The following is a 26,800-nucleotide window of genomic DNA, read 5'->3' on the forward strand; positions in this document are numbered from 1 at the left end:
ACCTTTGTTGTGTGTGGCTGTTAAATTTCATTCAGCTTCTCAAGTAATTTGGTGGCATGCATATATATATCTCCCCCAAATTAAAGGCGTTTTGATAGTCAGTAAATAAAGAAAAATGTTTCACTGGGACCTGTCCGACACAAACAAATAAATAAGCAATCGAGAGTGCGATCCTATACTGGTCTACTTGGAAGTAATTTCCACCGACTTCGGTGGGGCTTACGATCAGGTAAGCAGGCGCAAGTTAGAGTCTTCCGTTGTGATATCCAATCTCCTGCTGCTGAAGACATTTCCTAAATGTAGATTGGGAGTGGGGGGGGGAGTTGGTTGCAGATCTGGTGGGGGTTCCGTGTACTACTTCGCTCTGCCTATCCGTGCAATCCACGGCCACGTGCAAGGTTGAGCCTCTTGCGCACATCGCCACAAGTTTAGTCGCTTCTCCAGATCACCGGCTGAAGTGATTAAAAAAAACGAATCTCATTTTTAAAAGCCATACAGACATTAGGACCATATTGCTTTTCTTTGACATGTTCAAAGGCAGCAACTACATCGCCCACTGACACTGTGTGTATGTGAACTTTAAGGCTGCAGTTCTATGCACGCTTAAGCTAAGAGTAAGTTCCATTGAACACAGTGGCACTTACTTCTGAGTAAACATGCATTGGCTTACTGAAGGAAAGAGAGAAGCACATGTCTGAGACTGGCCACACTTCTACCAGGAAGTGAGTCCTTGGACACAAACAGCGGAGCTTACGCCACAATCAACATACCACCCCGTTCTCTGCTTGTGTTTACTTAGAAGCAAGTCCCAGTGAACTCTGTGGGAATTACTTCTAAGTAAACACGAATCATTTCAGAGGGCTGCAAGCGCTTAACTTTAGCCGGACCCTGCCTGCAAAGTGTTTAATCGTTTTGTTTTAACTGAAATGTATTGAGTTAAAATGAAAGTTTGCTCATTACAAATCACAAGCAGGGTCTTTTTCGTTGTTTAATTAAGAAATGTTTGTTGACACATGTACACATGCAAGGAAAGTTTACCTAATGCGTTCTTGCAAAGTACAACTTATTTTTTCAAGTGAAAATAATCATTCCTAATTTCAATTCAACTTATTCTCAAGTAAGTGGATCTGGGCTGCAAATAAAAACCAACAAATCCTCCAACGTGGAATTATTTTTAAATGAAATATCATATTTCATTTGAAGTATATATGTTTTGACCAGTTTAATCATGCAATATATTGTTTTCTATAGTTCAAATTTGGACCCAGATCTCGAATATAAAAATACATACATCTCAAACGGCTTCTGCCGTTGTTCTAAGTCTTGACAAATTTCTCTCTAATGAACCTCAGAAAATTGGAACTGGTAGTGAGTACTCGGGGCATAAGAAGGAGAAATAAATCATAATAATAATTTGGTAGGTTCTTCTACCTTGCGAAGTGACAGGTAATATTTGTCCTGTCAAGGTTTTCCTTACCAGACTTGAATCCAAAAAGAAATCGAAGGAGATAGAAAGAAATCAGGGGAGTTATAGCTATAAAAACGGAACGTGAAATTGACCAAGCCACTATTTTAAGACAACGGTGAAACTGTGATCCCGGCAGAGCCGGTCAAGGGATCGGGACCCATCTTTCCCCAATTTATTTTCTTTTTAAGCGAACGGGGGGTTGTGGGAAGGTTTCGATCCTGCACGCTTAGCTCAATTTTTTGAGTTTACACGACGAGGCGAATCGATCTAATCTCCCCAGCGGTTTCCAGATTAGCTCCCCCCTCCCCACAAGAAGGAGAGACTCTCGGTCGCCCTCGATAGCTCACCTCACCCTCCCTCTCACTCTCTCCCTAAACAGGTTCAAAGTACAGTGGTGAAGAAGAAGAAGAAAAAGATTTGGCGATCTCTTAGACACCCTGGTTCTGAGCGCAGCCAATTCTAGACGCCGGGCAGGGGAGAGAATCCTGGTGCGGCTCCCTCTCTCCCTCTCCCCCTCTCCCCTCCCCTCCTGCCCAGTACCACCCCCCTTGCCCAACATTTGCATGCTGCAAGAATGCCCCCGCCTGCCCACTTCATTTGCATATCTTATATTGCCTAATGGAGATCATCAAATTGGAGTAGAGGCCGGCCGAGGCATCCTTCGAGGGCGATTCTCCAGTGATCCTCTCGGCAGAAACAGGTGTCAAGACTGGAGATTCGGGGGGTTACCATCCGAAAGGGAAGCAAAGCTGGATTTCTGAGGGTCGGGAGTTTTTTGGAGGGTCTCTTTCCTCACCCCTTCCCTAACCCTCCCCCCCCCCTTTCCCTCCCTTTTCTCTCTCTCCTTCCCCCCTGGTTTAAAATGGTGTCCAAATTGAGCGCTCTGCAGCAAGAACTTCTCGAAGCGCTCCTCACCTCGGGGGTGACCAAAGAGGTCCTGATCCAAGCTCTGGAGGAGCTGATGCCCACCTCCGGCACCGCCAGCGGGAATAGCAACGCCGCCAGCAACGGCGCCTACGGGGTCAAACTGGAAAACTTGCAGCTCTCGCCCAGCAGCGGCGGAGGCGGCGGCGGCGGCCCCGACGTGGACAGCAAGCCGGTTTTCCACACGCTGACCAACGGGCACGGCAAGGACAAGCTGTCCGGCGACGAAGGCTCCGACGACGGGGATGACTTCGACACCCCGCAGATCCTCCGCGAGCTGCAGGCGCTCAACACCGAGGAGGCGGCCGAGCAAAGGGCCGAAGTGGAGAGGATGATCAGGTAAAAATTAGGCAGCGGGGACGGACGGACGGATACCCGGGCTCCAGGCAAGCCGGGGGCGCAGCACCGCGCGCGGAGTGAAAGGGAGAGGATGGAACGTTCGGATCAAAAGGGGAGAGGATGGAACGTTCCGATGGAACGTCCAGATCAAAAGGGGAGGATGGAACGTTCGGATAAACGGAACGTTCGGTCGGAGGGAGCGTTCGAAGCCGGCGGGAGCCTTTGGCGCAAAAACTCTTTTTTAAATAGAGCACGGAACGCTTAAAGAAAAATGGGGGGTGGAGTCGTTTTAGAAGTTTCCATTTAAACTCCCCCTCTTCGCCCCCACAGTGCATCCCCATTTATTTCATGTCTCCTATTGAAACATGGATCGATTGGGGAACCCACCCACCTAAAAAAAAAAAAGTTTGCCCAACCACGTTGTTGTGATCCCCGTGGCCAGCATACATATGCCTCACCCGCGCGCAATTTGAGAAGGCTGGTCTGGATTCAGGACGGAGGTGTTCCCCTTATTCTGCCACCCCCTTTTAAATGCATGAAAACTGATTGTCATGCTCCCTAAAACATAAGCCGAAAAACCTAGGACGCGGGCGGCTGGATCTTGTGCTTGTTTTACTCGGGAGTTAGTCCACTGTGTTGAGTGGGGTCTTCCTTACCTAGGGAGCCTGTTTTAGGGGTGCAAGTCCCGAGAGAAATGAAAAACTCCCGCCTTCCCAGAACCCCCCCACGTGAAACCCTTCCCTCTCACGCCCAGCAAGCTAGTAAACAAATTGTCACGGTAAGCGGGGTATATACAATGTTTTTATTATTATTATTTTACAGAATTTGTAGATTGCTCAAAATCGAAAATAAATTAAAAAAAAACCCTCTAAACCACTTACCATGATTTCACCCGCCATTTCAACAGGTTAAGCGGGAGGAAAAGTAATATTTGGACTGGAACTTTTTAAAAATAGAAAAGCCGAAATATTAGCCCCGCTTAGGGGAGAGTAAGTCCCATAGAATGCAAGGAAATGAGCGAAATTCGCCTAGGATTCCGCTGCAGGGAAGAAGACGCAAAAGAGCCCCGTCGCTGCTCCGCTGCTACAGCTGTTCTTGGGGTTGTGCTTTTTGAAATCGACTTACCTAGAAGTTGAGTTTCCAGCTGCCCTCTGCCCCTCCCCTCGGACGCTTCTTTGCCCAAGGTGAAGGCCAAAAGGGAAGAAGGACGAGACTTAAACCGCCTGAGGGAGGGAGGGGGGTGGAATAACGTGGGAATTCTTCCTTTATTTCACACCATCTTGTTTAAATGCGCTATTCTTCGTGTGAGCGTGCACCTGTGTATACATAATTTGTATAATACCGTATACATAGAGTAGATAATCACAACTGCTAGATACGTATGTACTGTATTATGTCGTGCCTTAATTAGGCATTGCACGCGTTATATGGATGACGCACGTGTCATTCGTGAAGGTCAAAAATTTGGTGGATTTTGACAGTCTCAGGTGAATTTCGGGACGGTCGGAAACTAGGCAGGCAACTCCTTGTGATTCAGACACAAATCGCTGGCGATTAGTTTTGGTTAACCTCGGCGTATTATACCCGTGCATATAATCGAGTTTTCGTTTATTCCCAAAGACTGCCTGGAATTGGCAACATCGACGCAATGTCGAGAAGTGGCCAAGTTTTGTGGGATTCGCTGACATTCTCTAATTTATATTGATGAATATACAATGTTTTCATGAAATACACACATGGTGGGGAATTTTCAGCACCTATATATGTACATGAATATCGACAAGCGGCCAACTTTTCCGAAGTCGCTCTTATACAACGTTGTCTGACCCATATTGTTGAATATATAATATTTGTGTGTGTGAGTGTGTGTAGATATATACTCCTCAGTTGCTTTTCTAAAGACAAATCATAAGCAAGATAATCCATAATAAATAATAATAATAATAATCTGCCATCATCTAGTCAATAAGCCATCCATCATATTCAATCATAATAGCGATATAAAGTCCATAAAGAGAAGTGGGAGTTTGTTGTTAAGGGGTATATAACAACAACAACTAGTAATTGTAGTAGTAGTGGAAATATATTTGTGGGTAGGCCCCAGAGAGAGAAGTGTGAGTTTGATTAAAAGGGAATCTAATAATAATTAACTCCGAGTAAACCCTTCCACTTCCTAGTAAGATTTCCCTCCCTCCTCTCTCTGCAAAAACTTTTCTTTTGTCAAATAAGCACCTCGTTTGCTTCCATCCCCTTCTCCAGTCCAAGTTCCTCTTCTCTTCCCTTCGATTTGTTAGCTAAAGATCTTATAAATATGTGTGTATCTCCTAACTGAAAGTCAGCTGAACGGCTTTGACAAGTTGGTTACTAATTATCCCGCGTAGTTTACGATTTTTTTTTCCTTTAGCAAAATATCAACTAAATAAACTCTGCTATTTATTAACCCCACGCCTCAATTTAAAGAGAAGCTGGGGATTTCTTCCCGGTTTAGCTCGACTCTCCTCGGCGGCCTAGAAGCCAACAGCTCAAAAATGGCTTTCAGTCTAAAGGTAACTTTTTAAAAAATAATAATAATACTTTTTTCTTGATTTATTCTGATGGAATGTGATTGACTAGAATTAGGTTAGGTTAGGAGAGCCAAGCATAAATATATTTCCCATTATTCCCATCCTGCTTTTTTAAAAAAAGCTATTTAATTGGAAAAAATATGAGGTGCTTTGTTTTTTTAAACAGAATCCAGGAAATTCAGTAGTTTATTGAACGATTTGTTTCGTATAATTCAATTTCGTTGAAGTGTGTTCAGTGGGATATGCTTAATGTTTTGAGGATCGCAGCCTGAATTATTTAGGTACTTTTTGGCACCCGATCCAACGTATAATTTACTCGGCAGCAAGTTCCAGGGAGTTCAGTCGCGCTTACTCCAATGGGCAGCATAGGATTTAGTGAACGGGGCTTTTCCGAAGAAAGGTGGTCAGGAACGGGGGCTGTGGGGGCTGCCAGTCTACTATTGCCCCTTTACTTTGGAAGCAACTCCCTACTCCCATCCAAAAGAAACTGTGGCTTACTTCAGAGTAAACCTACCAGAACAAGGCCACGCTTTTGGATCCCATGGGTTGGCTGGGGAAATTCATCCCGGAGACCACGTTTCCTTCGTTTATTTCCAAAGGCGCTTACTTCTGAGTAAGCGTTTTTTAACAGCCTATATAAGAGGCAGATCCTGCGCGCGCCTTTGTCCACAAGTCAACCCCAGTGAGTTCAACGAGGTTTACTTTCCGGTAAATACCCAACTGCTTGGTTTAAACTGGTAGGCATATCGCCCCAAAGAAACACTCCGGTCCCATTTGGACGTAGCAAACTTCCCTTGATTTTCAGTGCAATTTACGTACGGGTAATAAATGTCACGAGGGGTGGGTTTGGGGAACGGACAATCTCCTCCCCCCCCCTAACCCCCTGAGATTTTCAGGCCAGTATGTCAATCCAATTGTCTTGGAGAAACTCTGGAATAAAAAAAAAAGTTTGAAACCACTCTGCCTCATTTTAACAGCTCCGAGAGAGCAGGGACCAGAAGCCCCTTCCCCACCGCTTGGTCCGTTTACACGCCATATCATAAAACCGGAGCATTTGTATACGTGCTGCCCGAGCATTTGGAAATTCGCAGTACGGTGCTCTTTCAACATGTCTGTCCTCAGAAAGAAACACCGCCCCCCCACCCCCAATCTAGGATTGCGGCCTAAACGTTGTAGAGGCTGCAATCTTATCCACGGCTCCTCGATTAGAAAGGAAGAAGGAAGCGAAGTCCGGGGCTGACTCACGAGTAAACACGCACAAGATCAGGCCGCGCCCTTCTGGGAGAGAGAGAGACCCTTGGCATCTCTTGCAGGCTAAAGGGATTTGGCAAGGCGTTTTGTGGATCCTAATCTGGTCACTTTCCCATTGATCTGAATTATCTCCATTCGCAAGAGGGCCAGGCCTCTCTCGATCCACGCTCGGACCGGTTTGTAACAGTCTGATCCAATGAATGCGTATTTACTTAGAAGCGAAGCCCGTTGAGTTCAATGAGTTGGGCTCCCAGGGAAGTGTGGGCATAGGATTCCCAGGGCGAACTTACTCAGAAGTAAATTCAGTGGGGATTGCAGCCTAGGAGAATTCCACGGGAAAGACCCCCAGCAGCACGCAGAAACATTTCTTCAGTGACTGCATTTTAGCTCTGTTCCACGAGGCAGGAACCAGTTTGGAGTGCCTTTGCGCAGCATAGAAAACATGCAGAGAGGACCAAACCCATTTTTATGGAGGGCTTTCATCCAAATTCCCAAGTTTTCATATTAATTTATTTTGGCAGATATTGTTGCAAATATTCAGTCCACCAAAATGATGGTTTTGGTGCGTGTGTTTTGGTGTATTATCAAATGTTAGGATGTATGGCAAAATGGAACCTCCCAAGTCTGGAGCAGTCTACCTCTGGGTCACAGCTGCTTGGTACTGATAGCAGGGGAAGTTCATCTCTTGCCAAGGGTTCTGAAACGCATGTCTTTCAAGGGGAGGTTGCTCAGCTTGTCAGGAAACAAGAATGATGGACACTTTCCCCTGATCCGTACAATGAAGCAGTTCTTACGTTTAAATAAATCTGACCCAAATCTGATGGCTTGGAAGATACTGGAGAACATAAACTTCCAGCACGTGGGGACTGGCTGTTATTAATTTATTTCTATAAATCATCAACAGAAAGATACACAAGAGCTTGCGATTAAAAAAAGAGAGAGAGAGGGGAGGAGGGTTATTCATTGGCGAAGTTGTAAATCAAATCCTGGTTTTGTGTATGTACCCACATGTGTCTCTGTGTAGCGGTGGGGGGAGATGTTGGTTGGTTAAGAAGTGAAGAGGGAAAGCCTACACAGAGATTTCCCGCCGCTGCCACGTCTTTCAAAGCACACTCTTAAATAAATCAGCAGAAGCATGGTAGTTGTGCTCTTGCAGGAAGGCTCCTCAAATATTGCCTTGGCCTGGCCAGCTCTAGTCAATTCGCTCCAAGGCAGGTCATTCCAGTTGGCACCCAGTCTTACCTGGAACAGGGACGCGGGTGGCGCTGTGGGTTAAACCACAGATCCTAGGGCTTGCCGATCAGAAGGTCGGTGGTTCGAATCCGTGCGATGGGGTGAGCTCCCGTTGCTCGGTCCCTGCTCCTGCCCACCTAGCAGTTTGAAAGCACGTCAAAGTACAAGTAGATAAATAGGTACCACTCTGGCGGGAAGGTAAACGGCGTTTCCGTGCGCTGCTCTGGTTTGCCAGAAGCGGCTTAGTCATGCTGGCCACATGACCCAGAAGCTGTACTCCGGCTCCCTCGGCCCATAAAGTGAGATGAGCGCTGAAACCCCAGTCAGTCACGACTGGACCTAATGGTCAGGGATCCCTTTACCTTTACCTTACCTGGAACACAGGAATCAGCCTTATACTAAGTCAGACCAATGGTTCCTCTAGACCAGTGTTGTCTACACTGACTGACAGCTGCTCTCCATGGCTTCAGGCAGGGGTCTCTTCCAGCCCTACCTGGAGATATGATGCAGGTTGAACGTGGCGAGTTCTGCATGCAAGGCAGATGTTGTACCCTTGAGCTAGGGCCTTTCCTGTCATATGGTGGTGCTGGATTCACATTTGTGGCTGGTTGAAAGGGGCACCCCCTCCTTAGAATCATAGAACGGTAGAGCTGGAAGGGACCACGCGGGTCATCTAGTCCAACCCTCTGCAATGCAGGAATCTTTTGCTCATGACCCTGAGATTAATAGAATCTCGTGCTTGTGCGGGGAGTGGAGGTGAAAATGGAACTGTGAAATCAAAGGACGCTAATAGGGGAACTGCTACAAAAAACAATTTCCTGTAAGCCTGCTAGATGCCATTGGACTTCAAATCCCATCAGCCCCAGACAGCATAGCCAGTGGTCATGGATGATGGGAGCTGTGGTTCAGCAACATCTGGTGGTTACAGGTTCCCTATCTCTGCCCTTGGGACATCTGGCTAGTTCCTGCTGCAAAGAAAGGCTGGACCTTATTGTATGGTCCAGCCAGCCAGTCCTTATATTATTAGATTCAGGTAGGTAGCCATGTTGGTCTGACGCAGTCGAAATAAATTTAAAAATTGTCCAGTAGCACCTTAGAGACCAACTAAGTTTGTTCTGGATATAAGCTTATACCCAGAACAAACTTAATTGGTCTCTAAGGTGCTACTGGACAATTTATTTATTTATTTATTTATTTATTTAGACTTATATCACTTCTGGGCTCTTGCAAGACTAACACCCCCACGTCAGCCCCCCCCCCCCAAAAGTGAGGAGATAAGCTCCCTCTTGATGGTAGGAAAAGCAGGGTGGGGTCATGTGATGCTAAAATTTGGCGCACACCCCCCCCCCCACTGTTCTACACTGCAGCCAACCAGTCACGCTTCCCTAAAACTGCCTCTGGTTGGGTTGTGAGTGTTAGAAAGTGCCAACGTTTATTAATCTGAATGAAGTGTTTTGAAAACCACTTTGTGACTAAGGTGGAAAGTTGCAGGGATCCTACCCCTCAATATTGGTCTCCCATCCAAGTACTAACCAGGCTTGACCCTGCTTAGCTTCCGAGATCAGACGAGATCAGGTGTGTTCAGGGTAGTATGACTGTAGACCACCTTAAGGATGGTGTAAAAGATGGTACTGTTCCTGCACTATTTAGAAGAGGGATTTCAGCAGCTATAGCTTGTCATGTGAAGGGCTGCCTTTTCTGTCTTTCCCATGTTCGCAAACGGAGTCTGAATACTGGCAAGACGGAGGGTCTGTGGGTGAGTAGATCCCAGGTCCTAGTCTGGATGGGATCACAGTCCCCTTGAAGGAGCAGCAGTTTGGGGGGTGCTCTGAGATCCAGCTCTGTCACTGGAGGTGCAGCTGTCCTTGGTGGCTAGCGAGTTTTTGTTGGTGAGACAGCTAAGGCCATTCCTGGCTTGGGATATCTGGACCACAGTTGTCTGTGCATTGGTAACCTCACGGTTAGAATACTGCAATGCACCCTACATGGGGCTACCCTTGGGACTGATCTGGAGGCTGCAGTTGGTGCAGTGGCAAGGTTGCTTGCTGGAGGCAAGCTATTGCCAGCATATAACAGCTTGCTTTCAGGATTTGCAAGCTGGCTGCCTATTTGCTATCGAACCAAGTTCAGGATGGCAGTGCTAAGGCTACTTGAGAGATTGCCTTGATGCTTATACACCTAGCAGATCACTGCAAACTTCGGGGACCGTCTTTTATGCAAGGTCCAACATTTACAGAAGTTCCCTCGATGGTAATGCGGAGCAGCAGGGCTTTTAGTGTGGCTTCCCCTGCCCTGTGGAATAGCTTTTTCCTGTTGAGATACAAAAGGCACCCACAATCTGCACTTTCCAGAAAAAGCTGAAGACTTACTTGTTCCAGTGGGTAAATGGACAAATGGGTCTTTACCATTAGTGTTCATTTGTAACAGTTTTATTCTTGTTTTATATGTATTTGTTGTTGTTGGCTTTTAAACGATTTTAAATTATTTATGTGTAAATCACCTGGAGACGGTGGTTTAGGTGATTAATAAATTAATATAATAATAATAATAATAATAATAATAATAATAATAATAATAATAATGGTGAATACCTAGCTCATAGGTGACCAACCTCTGCTGGATGACTTAATTAACATCAGAAGTTGCCTTATATTGAGTTAGATCTTTGCACTGTCTAGCTCAGTATTGTCTACACTGACTGGCAGCAGCTGTCCAGGACATCTGGCAGGAAAGCTCTCCCAACCCCTTCTGAAGATGTTAAAGGTAAAGGTAAAGGAACCCCTGACCATTAGGTCCAGTCGTGGCCCACTCTGGGGTTGCGACGCTCATCTCGCTTTACTGGCCAAGGGAGCTGGCATACAGCTTCCGGGTCATGTGGCCAGCATGACTACGCCGCTTCTGGTAAACCAGAGCAGTGCATGGAAACGCCGTTCACCTTCCCGCCGGAGCGGTACCTATTTATCTACTTGCACTTTGACATGCTTTAGAACTGCTAGGTTGGCAGGAGCAGGGACCGAGCAATGGGAGCTCACCCCGTCACGGGGATTCGAACCGCCAACCTTCTGATCAGCAAGTCCTAGGCTCTGTGGTTTAACCCACAGCGCCACCCACGTCACCCTGAAGATGTTAGGGATCATGTAACTTTCTGCCTGCAAAGCAGATGCTCTTACCACTGAGATGCAGCCTTCTCCAGCAAGGCAGAGCCTGCTCACCCTTCTAGGCAATTGGATCCATCCCTGAAGAGTTCCTAGCATATGTAAGTTTATTCTAATTTGAAGTGGTGGGTTTTATTCCCTTGAAAAGCATTGCATTAGAAAGGGTATGGTGTGTGTTAGCAAAATCCCTTCTGTGTGGTTACCACTGGCACTATTTGCACTCGCGATGTTGCAGACGTCACACAATGAGCACAGCTGTGCAATAAAAGTGTAACGCCTCACCTGTGCTGAACACATTGCTTGAAGGACTAGTCCCAGCAGTTTGTCAAAACCTTTTAGATAAATTTTGTGCTAACTGCTGTCGGATTTATTTTAATGCTGTTACTGTATTTTTAATGAATGTTGTTGTAAATCGCCTTGCGATCTTTTCATATTAGGCAGTACTATTTTTAATACATATTCATATTTCTAAGAGAGAGAAGAAATGAAAAATATCTGATTTGGCCTCAACTGAGAGTTCAAGGGAGTTGGATAATGGATAACCAAGACAGTACCCAAAACACTCAATCAAAGCTACACTAAACTTTCCCTTAAAAACCTATAAGGAAGGAGATTCCCTAATTTTCCTCAGCTGGCTGTTAATTGCCAAACTGCTCATCTAGATCCACGGTTTTCCTTAATATTTAACACCAGCCTTTCTTTTTTTTTTTGAATAAATTTTTATTAGTTTTCCATAAGTAAAAAAGAAACAAAACAAAAACATAAACACAAAATCGACTTCCCCATACCACCCCTTTTCTGCATTCTTGTTTCAAGATTTTTCAGCAACCCTTTCGTAATAAACTTGTTTATATTTCGTAAATTTAACTTCCATAAGTTATTAATACAACTGTAGTTCTTTATCTCTTATTACCCTGAGCCCCTAATTTTCCAAATTACAACAGTTTTTAAGATAAACTTTGAATTTGTTCCAATCTTCATCCACCGCCTCTTTCCCCCGGTCTCGAATTCTACCAGTCATCTCTGCCAGTCCCATATAATCAATCACCTTCGTCTGCCATTCTTCCAACGTGGGTAAATCTTGCGTCTTCCAATACTTTGCTAAAAGAATTCTTGCTGCTGTTGTGGCATACATAAAAAATGTCCTATCCTTCTTTGGCACCATTTGGCCCACCATGCCCAAGAGAAAGGCTTCTGGTTTTTTAATAAAGGTTCTCCTCAGAACTTTTTTAATTTCATTATAGATCATTTCCCAGAAAGCCTTAATCTTCGGGCAGGTCCACCAAAGGTGATAGAAGGTTCCCTCCGTTTCATTGCATTTCCAACACTTATTGTTGGGCAAATGATAGATCTTTGCTAACTTGGCCGGAGTCATGTACCACCTGTAGATCATTTTCATAATGTTTTCTCTTAAGGCATTACATGCCGTGAATTTAACACCAGTGGTCCATAACTGCTCCCAGTCAGCAAGCTCAATGTCATGCCCCATATCCTGTGCCCATTTAATCATGCTAGATTTCACCATTTCATCTTGGGTATTCCATTTCAACAGCAAGTTGTACATTCTTGACAAATTTTTAGTATTGGGTTCTAACAGTTCTGTTTCTAGTTTTGACTTCTCCACTTGGAAGCCTTTCTTTCTGTCCTGTTTAAAAACTTCATTTATCTGTCGATAATGTAGCCAATCTCTAACCTTAAACTTCAGCTTCTCGAAACTCTGCAATTTTACTTTTTCACCATCTTGTTCTATGATTTCAGAATATTTAGGCCAATTAGAACCCATATTCAATTTTTTCACCTCTTTTGCCTCCATTGGTGACAGCCACCTAGGGGTTCTACTTTCAAACAAATCTTTATACCTTATCCAAACATTATACAAAGCTTTCCTCACCATATGGTTCTTAAAACCTTTGTGCGCTTTTACCTTGTCATACCATATATATGCATGCCAACCAAATCTGTTATCAACACCAGCCTTTCCTTGTACGCTTGGGCGTATCTTCATTCCCTGCTAGGGAGGTCTGAAAATACTAAACATACATTGTAAACAACTTGACTCACCCACAGCCAAGCAGGGGTTATCTTCAATCTGTGACACAGAGGTAAAAACGCTCAGGTGTATAATAACCCATAATCCAGGATGCCCCTCATTTGAACTCCACTGAACAAGGTATGGAGCTCATGGCTGATGAGAAGAAAAATATGAAAACAGGTGTTCTGTTTTGTTTTACAATTCCCATTCCAGGTTAATGGGGCTTCTGTTGCTACCATTGTTATTTACGGCACCTGCATCTGTAGAAACGAATCTCCTAGCACAAAGGTAAAATGTACATTTGTTGTTCTGCGCGCTTTTGCCATGCCCATCATATGCATAAGGCCCTCGGGAAGTTGCTCAGTAGGGAATGTGGCCCTCAGGCTAAAAAAAGATTCTGCCGCCCTGCTATACACACCAGTGTGGTGTGGTGGTTAAGTGCAGTGGACTCGTAATCTGGTGAACCGGGTTTGATTCCCCGCTCCTCCACATGCAGCTGCTGGGTGACCTTGGGCTAGTCTCTCAGCCCCACTCACCTCACACGAGTGTTTGTTGTGGGGAAGGAAGAGAAAGGAGAATGTTAGCCGCTTTGAGACTCCTTAGGGTAGTGATAAAGCGGGATATCAAATCCAAACTCCTCTTCTTCTTACCTGGGACTGAGTCGCACTGAACTAAATGGGACTTACTTTTGAGGAGAGCTGCATAGGATTGCGCGCTGCAGAGCTACAAACCTTTGCATGTGTTTAACCTGCGAGTAAGTCCCATTCCGTTTCATGGCATTTTCCTTCTGATTTTGCCATCTGTACTGTAATCGGTCTTTGCTTTACACAAACTAGAGCAGCTATCCCTGTCCTTATCCGAGTTGCTATATCTTGTATTTTCCTTAGAATTTGCTTGTCCTAAATGCATTCTAATTCCCCAACGCCACCCATTACTTTTAGTGATCTTGATCTGCTGAAGACCAGAGAGTAGTTTGTAGAAAAGAAGGGAAAGAACAGACTATATTGTTGAGATGATATTTTCTAAATTGCTTTGGGAAGTAGTAGATTAGTGGCCTGCTTGTCCTTTCCAAAATAATATTCCAATCCTTCCTTCCTTCTTGAGTAAATTATATCTTGAGAATCGGGATGAAAGGAGTAAGAAAGCACAAATCATGTTTGTGATTGCAGTTTTATAATACAAATGGTATTTAGTTCATCTCTAAATTGCAGCTCCATTTCCCAGTACAGCAGAGCTTTCCAAACGGTGTGTTGCAACACTTTAGTGCATGGGTAGGTAAACTAAGGCCCGGGGGTCGGATCAGGCCCAATTGCCTTCTAAATCTGGCCCGTGGACGGTCCAGGAATCAGTGTATTATGAGTAGAATGTGTCCTTTTATTTAAATGCATCTCTGGGTTATTTGTGGGGCATAGGAATTCGTTCATTCCCCCCCCCAAAAAAAAGTCCGGCCTGCCACAAGGTCTGAGGGACAGTGGACCGGCTCCCTGCTGAAAAAATTTGCTGACCCCTGCTTTAGTGTGTCAGCTGCAGTGTATAAGTGTGTTGTGCCATATGTGTCCATATCTCTTATAAGGGGTTAGTTGAACCTCTGGTTTGCTAGTAAAACTGAATTACTGTATCGCGAAATTATGCATGTCACCTGCATGAAAGGTTTGGAAAGCTCTGCTTGTACAGGCTTCCATAGGCTTGCATTGTAGCATGTGGTACAGGGATTATTATTTATTTATCTGTTTCGTGCACTTGTACCCCACTCTTCAGGCAAAAAGGCACCCAGGGCAGCTTACATATAATCAATTCATAGAATCATAAAATTATAGAGTTAGAAGGGACCCCATGGGTCATCTAGTTCAATGCAGGAATTAAATCAAGACAGTCCCTGCCCACAGGCTAATGATGATGATAATGATATACACAAGGGGAAAAGGACAGGAAGGGAAGGGAGTGGAAATCCAGCTCAGTCTCTATAGACATTGTTGTCTTTATCCCCCTCCCCTTTTGAAACATGTAACAACCAAAGATAGACACTGTTGAGGAATTATCATGCACCTGGGACATAATTTTGGGTATTTTGGTAGGGGAGGACCTGTGTTTTGGAACAGATCCTTTCCCACCCATCCCAGTAATTCAGGACTGGGGAATTTTTTTCACTCTTAGGTCTTCATTCCCTACTGATCAACCTTGCAGGGGCCGGTGGTGGGTGGGGCTAAAGGTAAAAGTGGCCTAAGCAGCAAATGTAAATATTACCTTTGTGTAGTAGTTGACTGTTTCCTACACACACTCCCACCCCTCTCTCTATCCTTCATTCAGGCAAGTGAGAGGCGTTATCACAGTCCAAGGACGCATTCCAGACAGGCAAAAAAGATTTTGGGTGCAATACTGTGCTGGTGGGGGGGGGTGAGGTGTGGGGAGAGACTTCTTGAGGGCCAGACAGAGAGGTCTGGAGGCCACATTTGACTTCTGGGCCTGAGGTTCCCCACCTTACTTGATCACCTGTTTCTTTTGTCTTTTTGCCTTCTGTGTTGGGGTAGGAGGTGATTTTCCACAGCTGATGAGTGCAGACTGGTTATGAACTGGATTGAGTCAGAGATGTCACAGTATAGCTTACCTGGTGCTGTTCAGCCTAAAAGCTGTTTCTTTCTTTCTTCCTCTCCCCCGCCCCCCCCCCGGGTCATGGGGTGGAGGGGTGGGGGTGGTGGACTGTAATGACAGTTCTTGTGACTTGACTAAATTGTGTGTTCTCATGGCTCATAAAGCAGACGACCAAAAGAGACCAGTCTTCAGTGCATAATTAAAAAGTAAACAGAAGTTTGCCGTTTGAGGGCCACCCAGAGATGCAACTTCCTGGTCCATTGGGGACCTATAACCTATATTAATATTAGAGCAGCGGTTCCTTCCTCTTTTTTTTACCCGCACAGACCATTTGAAAATTGCTTAGGGTCTCTTGGTGGGTTTTCCCTGTGTCTTCTGTTGATTGCCGTTCACTGTGTTTGATGTTGAATGATTTTCAATTGTATTCTTATTGCTTCTTTTATTGCAAAACACAATAGAAGACATAAAAGAAGCAATAAAAATCCCATTAAAAACAGTATAAATATTCAATGCAATGGATGTGCCGTCTTTCAACACACACACACACACACACACCCGGTTTTAAAATAGTCTGTACATTGCTTTTGCCCTGATTACTATTTTTTTTAAAAAATCAGCTGACTGCTTTTAATATTCTCATTTTAATGTATTTCTTTTAATCTGTTTTACTGTGATTGCTTAACTTTTTCACAAGCTTACCTGGGAGGGGCGCAAGGGCCGCTTTCTCTCGTGAGCAGCTTTCCAGGGGCCACATGCCCATAATGGAGAGAGGCCAGAGAAAAAGTTGATGGAGCCAAAAACAAAAGTGGGCAGAGCAAGAGAGATATGTGGCTTTTACCTTTGTGGAATAGCCAACATTCCAACTATGAATAAACCAGGTGTTCCTGCCCATGCACAACCACTCACTTCTCTCATGCGGGCAAGGAGGAGATATTATCAAGAACAGATTCCAGCTAAACAAAACACCCAACGTGGACCAGTGGCTGGCATGGGCTGCGGAGACTCCTACGTGCCTGACAAAGAGAATTGGAAGCCCATTTCCAGCCTCTGAACCAGAGGTTCCCCTCCCCAGGCTCAAATAAATATCCAAGAGCGGTGAAGAGGTAGACCTCAGCTGAGGAAACACAACCTGAATCACGATGCCATTGCAGCTTCAGTCCTCTCCCCTGATGCAGTTTTGGATGGAGAAGACCCACAGAGCCCCTGCCCCAAGTGCTCCCGGGTTTCCAGTGTCAGGGCAAAGTTTCCCTCCTGTGCAAACAAAAGATCAATCCCATGGCCGTCCCTGTTTGCTTTAAAGGGAGCCTTTGTACCTGGAGAAGAGGCTGGCTTTAGGGAGCCTAGTTCAGGGCTGCCCACAGGCCCGCTGTGTACCGGATGATGAGCACAAAATAATAAGCACACATCCATCCCATGAGAACTTATTTTGCCATCTAGGGTAGGGGCGGTGACCCCGTGGCTCTACAGATGCTGCTGGACTATGGCTGTCATAATCACTGGTCCTGTTGGCTGGGGTTGAAGGTAGCCCAACACCTGGAATCCTTGATTTAGGGAGCATGGACACATGTTTCATGGCACATATGATTATTCTTCAAGAGCATCTAGGACAGCGTACCTACCATATATTTAAAGCACATACACTGAAAAGAATCCTGGGAACAGTAGTTTATACCCAGAGCTACAATTCCCAACACTCTTAACAAACTACATTTCCCAGTATTGGGGGAGGGGGAAAATATGCTATAAATGTGCTTTCAATGTGTACGCTGCTGCTTCTGCTTCTTCTTCTTCTTCTGCTTCTTCTTCGGCAATCACTCGTAGCCAAGTAAGGTTGTCTTCCATAAACACGGTTTTAACAATGAGTCTGTAAGTGACTGTGGAGGCCAATTCTGGATCCACACATCCTTCCACAGTGGGGACAGTGGTCTGACCACCTCACTGTTTTATGCAACAAGTTGTTATTGCTATTAAGATTTCAGGTACCTTGTTGTTTCATAATAATAATAAAACCAGAAGTAATAACAGCATGATAAGAATGCCTTTTGTAGGAACTCAAGAAAGCTTGCTCACTATGTTAGGGACACAGGTAGCTGAGTCAGACCATTAATATGTCCTGCTCAGTATTTCCCACGCTGATTGGCAGCACCTCTCCAGGGTTTCTGACTCTGGTTCCTCCAGTCCTAGTGGTTGCCTGGCACCCTCCGTGGATTCAGTTGTTGGCTCATGTCCCCATGAGGGAAGAGGGGAGATGGGAGTCCTGGTTCCTCAGCAAGGACAAGTTTTATCCTGGAAAGGGGGAAGTACAAGCCTCCTCCAGTCTCTTTCCTGGGACTCATAAAACGTTTGGAGTGTGTTTTACATGCAATATACAATGTGACACTAGATGGCGATGGTGAGCCTTATGGAAAATTCAATATATTTTTAAAAACGCTTTTTTAAAAAATCATTTTCAGGACGTTTTTTAATATATGTTTAGATTCCACCCAGGTCTCATCCTCCTGCTTCCCATCCTCCGTCATCTTAAGGTCTGCCACTCCACTCCTGAGCCTTGCAGGACTTTGGGACTCATGGCAATGTGGATGGGGAGGGAAATGAAGAACTGGAGGGGAAGGGGAGCAGATTGGAGTACCATGGAGGAAGGTATGGCTGGCACAGGCTCCATAAACGCCATACAATTAAAAGCACATTTAGATCACATTTCCTGGCCCTGTAAATAATATTGGGAATTGTAGCTGTGAGGGGTAAACAACAGTTCTTGGGTGTGGGAGAAACACTTCATACGACGACGTTTTGTTACTGGTTAGTTACAAAAAAGTAACAGAGAGTCTGGAGGAACTTTGTAACTTGGGATACCTCCAGACACCCTTTTAATTGTGTGTTCATGATTATTTCTGATCGTTTTAGTATTAGGGTCAGTCCCACACGGTCCCGCTTTTCAATGCTGTTCGTGCCTGCTGCTTTGTTGCCAAACAACACATATCCTGCAACTGCCTGCTGAAATCCCATTGCTTTCTGATACCGCCAATATTCTGGTTTATTTTTGCTCTGCTTTTGTTGCGCTCTACCCCTTCCAGACGGGACGCGGGTGGTGCTGTGGGTTAAACCACAGAGCCTTGGACTTGCCGATCAGAAGGCCGGCGGTTCGAATCCCCGTGACGGGGTGAGCTCCCATTGCTCGGTCCCTGCTCCTGCCAACCTAGCAATTCAAAAGCACGTCAAAGTGCAAGTAGATAAATAGGTACCGCTCTGGCGGAGAGGTAAACGGCATGAAGCGGCTTAGTCGTGCCAGCCACATGACCCGGAAGCTGTACACCGGCTCCCTTGGCCAATAAAGTGAGATGAGCACCGCAACCCCAGAGTCTGCCACGACTGGACATAATGGTCAGGGGTCCCTTTACCTTTACCTTACCCCTTCCAGACAGCAATAATGGGATGTACCACTAGGGAAGCCCCACGGCACCAATGAAAACAGGAGAAATCCACCACAAATGCTCAATTATTGGGTCAAAAACACATTGTAGAATGTACCCACAACCCCCACCACCACCGATCTCAAGGAACCCTTAACAGATATAAAACAGGTGAAAGGGCAGATTTTGGAGGAAGAAGTTTGTGTCTCTGCAATGCCTGGCTGAGCAGAATCCCCTTTCTACGTGAGTGGAGATATAGTTAAAATAGATTTTCTTAATCCAGAGAGCCAGGGTGTGTGTTTTTTTATAATCCAGGAGAATAAATTCTTGGCATATTTCTTGGGAGGATGTTGTGGGGTTTTATTTGCCTACCCTTGTTGTGAAGATGGCTGAGACGCTGAGGGCGGGAGAGCAGGGCAGGTAAACTCAGTGACAAAACTTATCCGAAACCACAAACTTACGAGCCGCCTGTGATTGGGCAACTTCCAATGTTTGTCGGAGGATTGGTGTGTTTTCCTGACCTCGTGCATGTAGCTATCGTACGTTTCTGTGACTCAGCAAAGGGCCTGACTTCCATTCAATAACTCTGGGTACACAAGGCAAGAAAAGATCACAAAGTAGTGTGGTTTTATAAGAAAAGTTGCCACTGTCAAATATGCACTCCCTGGTAGAGTGAGAAAATGTTCAGAGGCCACATTTTCAGTTGGTTAGTGACAAACTCCAGATGTATAGCCATATTGGTCTGTTGCAATAAAAAGACATTTTAAAATAATAATGTGGCAGGATAATTTTTTTGGTGTGGGGTACTTGTGAAGGGACTGAAGGCAAGAGGAGTTTACATTTAATTTCTACACTGAGTGCAGATGGTGGATACTCTCATTTACGCCCCCCTTCCCACAAAGAAGCACTTTGTCCATCTGTTGAAGCTTCAACGTCCTGCTCAGATGTGGATTAATCGCAGAGATGAATCTGGCCACCCTCAGGCAGCTACTGCCCCCTGTTCTGGACTTCATATTGGTAATAGTGGTGAGTGGCCATTTTGCAATGCCCAGTGTGGGATAATGTGTGAAATTAAAATGCCACTCTCTTATGGGATGCCAACATTATTAGACTACTTCCACATGTCCTAAAGACCTGTAATTTGGTCCATGAGTAACTCAACACGCTCTGCTGATTTTTTAAAAAATCAGGAAGGCAATTTCTACATTTCTCCCTCAAAATGAGAGCATGAAGTTTTACCTCACAACGGAGGCCAGCCCTTGAGAGCAGAGCAAATGCGAGGCCATCACATCTGAGGTGAAATTTCAGGCTGTGAGTGTTCTGCGTCTTCTTCACACACTTGAGTCAGCCTTCGAGTGATTTCCAGTTAGAACCAGTAATGCGTATCTAGAATTTCCCAGAGTAGCTGTATGATTCATTTTATAAAAGTCAAAACAGAAATAACTTCGTGTATGTGTTTGTGTACGTACATGTGGGTTTCTTGGCTTATTTGAAGACCTGAGTCTATGAATGGCTAATTCTGTCCTGTATCATTGCATCATGGCTTCTAGTCAGCTTCTGACCGGCCCTGTCAGTAGGCATTGTGAAGTGGCTTGCCTAGGGCAGATGCTTTGGGTGACATAGTTATTTAATTATTTGTTGTTGTTGCATTTTTACTGAGAGGAATGGGGAACTCTCTGCAATGCAGGGATTTCAACTACAGCATTCATGACAGATGGCCATCCAATCCCTGCTTAAAAACCTCCAAGGAAGGAGAGTCTACAACCTCTTGAGGGAGTCTGTTCCACTGTCAAACAGCTCTTTGGCCTGGGTGCCTTTGTTGGGGGCGGGGGAAAGGATGCTGTTTTGCTATTCAGCCTCAGGCGGCAAATATTTTAGAACCACCCTGGGTTGAGTCATCAGGTAAATTTTAAACAAATTTCTCTCCAAATGTGCTTTCCCCTCAAGAGAAGAAGCATAACTCCCCATCCTACTTTTTGATCCTCAACACTCCAAACATTTTACATGCCTAAAACTGTTTCTTCTAGTGCCTTCTACAGAGTGGTAGTTAACTGTCATTTCCCCCCTTTCTTAGCGAGGACCCTTGGCGAGCGGCGAAGATGATCAAGGGTTACATGCAGCAACACAACATCCCCCAGAGGGAGGTGGTGGATGTCACTGGACTGAATCAGTCCCATCTCTCGCAACATCTCAACAAGGGGACGCCCATGAAAACGCAGAAGCGGGCGGCTCTCTATACGTGGTACGTCCGGAAGCAGAGGGAGATTCTCCGGCGTAAGTATATATTTTTTTGCATGTTGTTGTGTGTGTTTGTGTGCATGCGTCCACATTGTGTAACTTGACAAGAGAGTGGGTTCCAGCGGGCGACCTGTTGACGTGCACTTGCCATGCGGTTGAGCTGCTGTAGTTCCATCACCACAGAAGGATGTTCTACATTGGCTGCGCTCTACCTCCACTGCCTGAGGCAATGTGCCTTTGCTGGGAACCCCAAGTGAGGAGAATAGTGTTGTTGCACTCAGGTCCTACTTGTGGGCTTCCCATCGGGGCATCTAGTTGGCCACCGTGAGAACAGGATGCTGGACCACATGGGCCTGATCCAGCAGGGCTCTTCTTCTGTTAACCCCAGCCAATGTAGCCAGTAACCAGAGATTATGGGGGTTTTATTCCAACCATAGGGTCCCAATATGCAGCATCTCCAGGCAAGATTAGGAAATGTTCTAGCACATTTGCAAAGCTAAGCAAGGTTTGGTATGGTTTCCAATGGAAGGACCATGTGTTTGAGATTACAACATTGCAGGGGTGTGGATTAAGATGACCCTCTGTCTCCTTTACAACTCTACAATCCTATGATTCTAAGTAGACCAGGGGTAGCCAATATTGATTATGGCTCCCATCATCCCTGACCATTGGCTATGCTGGCTCATGCCGACAAGAATTGTAGTTAGTCCAAAACATCTGGACTATACCATGATGGCTACCCTTGGCATGGATGATAGTGAGCTAGACGATGGGTAGGCAAACTAAGGCCCGGGGGCCGGATACGGCCCAATCGCCTTCAAAATCCGGCCCGCGAATCAGCATGTTTTTACATGAGTAGAATGTGTGCTTTTATTTAAAATGCATCTCTGGGTTATTTGTGGGGCATAGGAATTCGTTAACCCCCCTCCCCCCCAAAAAATATAGGTCTGAGGAACAGTGGACCCACCCCCTGCTGAAAAAGTTTGCTGACCCCTGAGCTAGACAGACCATTGGTCTGACTCAGTATTAAGGCAGCTTCCTGGGCTACCCTTCAATTTTAGGGGATGGGGGACCGGTGCCACCCATCACATGTTATTAGACTACAACTCCCATCATCCCCCAGCTAGCATGGCCAATGTGAAGGGAGTGTTAGTCCAACAGTATTTGGAGAACCACACTTCATCCTGCTCCACCGTGATCTGCAGACAAAGGACAAAAGTGTCTGAGTGCTCTATCACAGAGCCTCACCTACCCTATTGATCAGGGAGCTGAGGCTAAGATAATCTTGTTATCACTTATCTGGGCATTAGCCCCGTTGAGCTCAGTGGGACTTGAGTAGCTGTTTATAGGATTGTGCCACATATTCTGTCACCTCCCATCTGGAAAGTTGGGTTTCTGTCATCTCTGCTCTCCCCCCCCCCCCCCAGCCAATCCCATACACAAACGTTTCATTTTGTTTTTGTTGTTTGGCATTGTGGCACCGGAAACCTTCCAGGCTTGTCTACAGAGATCTGAGTAAATTTAAATAGGCTATTGTGTCAAAATGCAGCATGATCGCCTTGGGGAGGACAATGTCATGCGGACAGAGTGATCCAATTAGCTGGTTGCGTTCTGACACATCCAAAGATAAACTGGTTGACTTTTGTTTTGCTTTCTTTTGTTTTATGGCACCAGGTTTAAGCAGGGCACAAGATACCAAGGAGGTATTGCAAAGTATACGTAATTATCACTGTTTTTGATGAATAGATCTGAGGTAGATCAGAGCTTCTCAATTAGCCAACACGTATAAGATTCTTGCCACACCCTAAAAAAAACCCCACCTCTTTTCTTTTTATCTTGGCAAAATTTCTGAGTATTTAAACAGCCGCACAAAAGGCAGAAATATAGCAGCTCAGGTTTTCAACATGCAGGAAAAAGCTTAACCTTCTGAATTTCTCGTGTGCTACTGAAGCCTACAAGGAAGAGAAAGAGAGTTTGTCCACACGAGACCAAAATGTGAACATCATTCCAGAGTCTTCCTGGACCCATCCCCATTTCAAATGCAAGATTTTCGAACCCTGGCTGTTTCAAAATTTCCAAAGATCAAAAGGCCCACATTTAAAGCGGGGAGAGATCTGGGATAACGCTGGGATGGGGAGGACATCATATTGATGTCCCCAAATTAATGGGGAAACAGGCTGGTGCAAATCCACATTTTTCTCTGGTGTATGCAAGCCCAGAGAGAGAAAATGTCAACCTTACAGGCAATTCAAACTCAAAACTTGATTAGGGTGTTGGTGGCCCAAGGGGCTTAGACCAACCTCTCTAGAGACATAGAACCATACAGAGTTGGACAGGACCTTGGAAGTCATTCAAGTGCAACTCCCTGATTCATACGATCTTCAGTGTAGGATCCTGTGGTGGCCTTGACTGGTGGCCCATTTCGCCTCTGCTCAAACACCATGGCTTGCTGATGGCTTATAACCATGGTTTGTTACACCTCTGAGCCCAAGCCTTGAATAAGCGTGGCTTGTTGGGGCAGTCACCTCAAATGCTTGTCAAGAGCAGCTGGAAAACCAAAAGCTCTGGCGGAACACACCCTGGTTTGTTTGCTCATCTGTGAGACAACTCACAGTTTGTTTGAACCAACTGGTAAAACAAAACCCTGACTTCACATTATGTTGTGAACGCAGCTGCAGTTTGTCATAGCTTTTGGTTAGTTTGTGGCTTCTCCTCCTATTGAGGGTAACAGTCAGGCAGGCAGTCATGCCCTAAACCAGACAATCCTTTCCACCTCCTGCTTTTCTGCCCCTCTCACAGTCAGTCAGTAGTCTGTGCCCACTTAGGATTCTCAGTTTTCACTGAGATCTCCCGCCGCAAATCTTTTGTACTTGTGCAAACCTTGGGTTCTTCCAAGTCGGCTTCTTCTGCATGGATTTTGGCTACATAAGGACCCATACTTGGGGCCCACAGCAATTTAAACTGGTATGATACTGCATTAAAAGTCTAGTGCAGATGGGACCTAAGCGTACACAGAATTATAGCCGGAAGCTATATACAGTATTCTGCTCTTCTATGTCTCTTGTGTTGAAATTTTTAAACTCTTGTTTGCTTGTTTAGCTTTTTGCTTTCTATTTTGTAATGGCTAATAGCTAAGAAAATACAGTTATTGCCTACAAACAATGGGTATTTATTGTATGTCTTTTATCATTATTATTATTATTCAGTTGTCAGGGGGATTTTTTTAACGAAAGGGCGGGGAATTCTCTAAATGCAATAATTGACCAAATAAACAATAAGCACACTGGAGCCTTTTTGAGCTATTTGTCCCTCGCTAGATTGGAGTTTAAACATTTCAGCGTTGCTTGTCTTGGGGTGGAAGAACTATATGTCGAGCCTGGGCCTTTGAACATGGACTGCCACTGAGCAATTTTCAAGGGAAAAAACACCTGCTGGAAGGGGAGGCTACTTTTTCTTTTAACTGGGATTATCTCAATGTGAGCTTGGAGTGGAAGAAAAATAGCTTTGGGGGGGTGGATCCCAAGAAGGGTTAAGGATTCCCTTCTGTTCATGGATATACATGGGGCGGGTAAGGGGGCAGCCCCCGACCTGATGAAACATAACCCCCAGATTCCCAGTTTTCATTTTAAAAAATATGTTTCTAGCATTTGCACCTATGAGGTAAAATTTAGACGCACTGTTCTCCCCATTATGCGTCAGAAACTAGTGTGCTCACCACTTCCATCGTTTACTAAAGCCCTTCACTCTGTAGCCACAATGCCTCCCTGTTTTGAAACAGGGAGACATTGGGGCTGCAACTCAACAGAAATATTCCTGCAGATTGTGGCTTCTCTGCTTGAAAGCAGGTTCCCAACCCACCAATTCACTGTAGCACGTTCAAAGAAATGGGCCCGCCATGTGCCTTTCTTCGCTGGAAAGAGGTTTTTAAAAGCTCGACGTGTTTCCTTAATCACACAATCTGTACAAAATGGAGGATCGTAATTGTTGTAGTGGGAAGCAATTGCAGTCCCTTGGGCCAAATAAGATCTCCAGAGGGGTTGTTGCCTGCTCTCCCCACACTTAACCTAGCAATTCAAAAGCACGTCAGAGGAATAGCCAAGGGCAGTGCCCTCCAGGAGTGGATGGACTCCAGCTCCCATCATTCCTGTCCACTGAGGCTGATGGGAGTTGTAGTCCAATAACATTCAGAGGTTGCCAGGCCAACAATTTTTTTCTGTCTGGGTTTTCACAGTTTGAAATATGGCAACCCTAATGTTAAAGCTACCCTTGCCCCAGATGCGGGCCTAGCAAACTGCATCATATAGGCATAGCGGCCAACTTTTCCCTTTTCTTGCGAGGAATCCTATTCGGAATAAGGGAATTTCCCTTAAAAAAAGGGAAACGTTGACAGCTATGCATATAGGAGAAGCTTGATCAGACTGTCTGGCTTCCATGAAGTGAAGTTTACTCTTGTGCAATGAAGGTTTTCTTGTTGAGTGGCGGCGGCTATAGGCCCGATCAAAATCTGCTCCTTTCTCTTTTCAGAATTCAACCAGACAGTCCAGGGTTCGGGAAATATGACAGACAAAAGCAGTCAAGATCAGCTGCTGTTTCTCTTTCCAGAATTCAACCAGCAAAGCCAGGGGGTGGGTCAGCTGGACGACCCCTGCGCCGAAACGCCCAGCAAGAAGATGAGGCGGAACCGGTTCAAGTGGGGCCCCGCTTCGCAGCAGATCTTGTACCAGGCCTATGACCGGCAAAAGAACCCCAACAAGGAGGAAAGGGAGGCCCTGGTTGAGGAGTGCAACAGGTAAACAGAAATAAGGGGGGGAAATAAACGCCTAAAACTTAAACCCTGCATAAAAGACAAAGGCGTCTTCCCCCCTGTCTTGCTCCTAATTAGTTGTTGGCAGAGGGCAAAGCCTGCATTGTTTTCGTTAACCCCCATTGTGTGAAGTGTCTGGCACGTCCTGTGTCAAAGGAAAAAGAACCTGGTATTCTCACCATCTAGAATAAGTCAACAACGGAGAGGAAAAAAATACCGGGGAAGAGGGTAAGGCTTGCAGAAGTGTGAGATTCAGCCCTCCACCAAGTTAAATTCAGTCCCTGAGGAGGCTTATTAAGGACGGACCCCCAAATTAGGGATCCCCTCCAAACCTGTGCCCAAACGTGGGTTTTCACTGCAAAACTTTGGCACAGGTTTGGAGGGGATCCAAAGCTGTGGGGTTCATAGTTAACGGAGCCTCCACAAGGGATGTATAATGGCCCCTGGTTTTGTAGGCAGCTGAAAGAAAAATATAATCTGGTTATTCTCAGTGGGATTTCCAAGACGCCCTTCACAAAAATTGCCCCAGGGCAGATTATGACGATATAAAAATGCAATATTGAAATGGATTAAATAAAACGGTTGAGCTCCTAGTGTTGAGTTGAGCAACTTCTTCCTGTCCAGTGGCAATATTTCATTGAGGGCAGCATTTGGCGATGTGCAACCAGTCACTACTGCAGACCTGGGCAAAGCAATGGTATGATCCCTACATTTTACAGTATGTTGTATTTCAGCCATGCAAAAGGCAGAGGTTTATATACCCACATCCTTGGGGGGGGGGGTAGAAGGCCCC

The 26,800-nt window shown here is 45.4% G+C and overlaps 1 protein-coding gene across 3 annotated transcripts in view; it reads left to right on the forward strand.

Moving 5' to 3' along the window:
* The first annotated feature begins 1,939 nt into the window (after positions 1 to 1,939).
* Positions 1,940 to 26,800, forward strand: part of HNF1B (HNF1 homeobox B) — a 59,949-nt gene continuing 35,088 nt past the window's right edge. Inside the window, exons 1-3 of one of the 3 annotated variants that reach the window (XM_028707971.2) lie at positions 1,940 to 2,731; positions 21,040 to 21,239; positions 25,728 to 25,992. In XM_028707971.2, coding sequence (XP_028563804.2) covers positions 2,331 to 2,731; positions 21,040 to 21,239; positions 25,728 to 25,992 — 866 coding nt within the window. In that variant the 5' untranslated portion in view covers positions 1,940 to 2,330. The remainder of the gene's footprint in view (positions 2,732 to 21,039; positions 21,240 to 25,727; positions 25,993 to 26,800) is intronic. The other 2 variants (XM_028707972.2, XM_028707969.2) reach the window with 2 other exon arrangements.

The sequence above is a fragment of the Podarcis muralis genome, chromosome 15 (genome assembly GCF_964188315.1).
Source record: "Podarcis muralis chromosome 15, rPodMur119.hap1.1, whole genome shotgun sequence".
NCBI lineage: Eukaryota > Metazoa > Chordata > Lepidosauria > Squamata > Lacertidae > Podarcis > Podarcis muralis.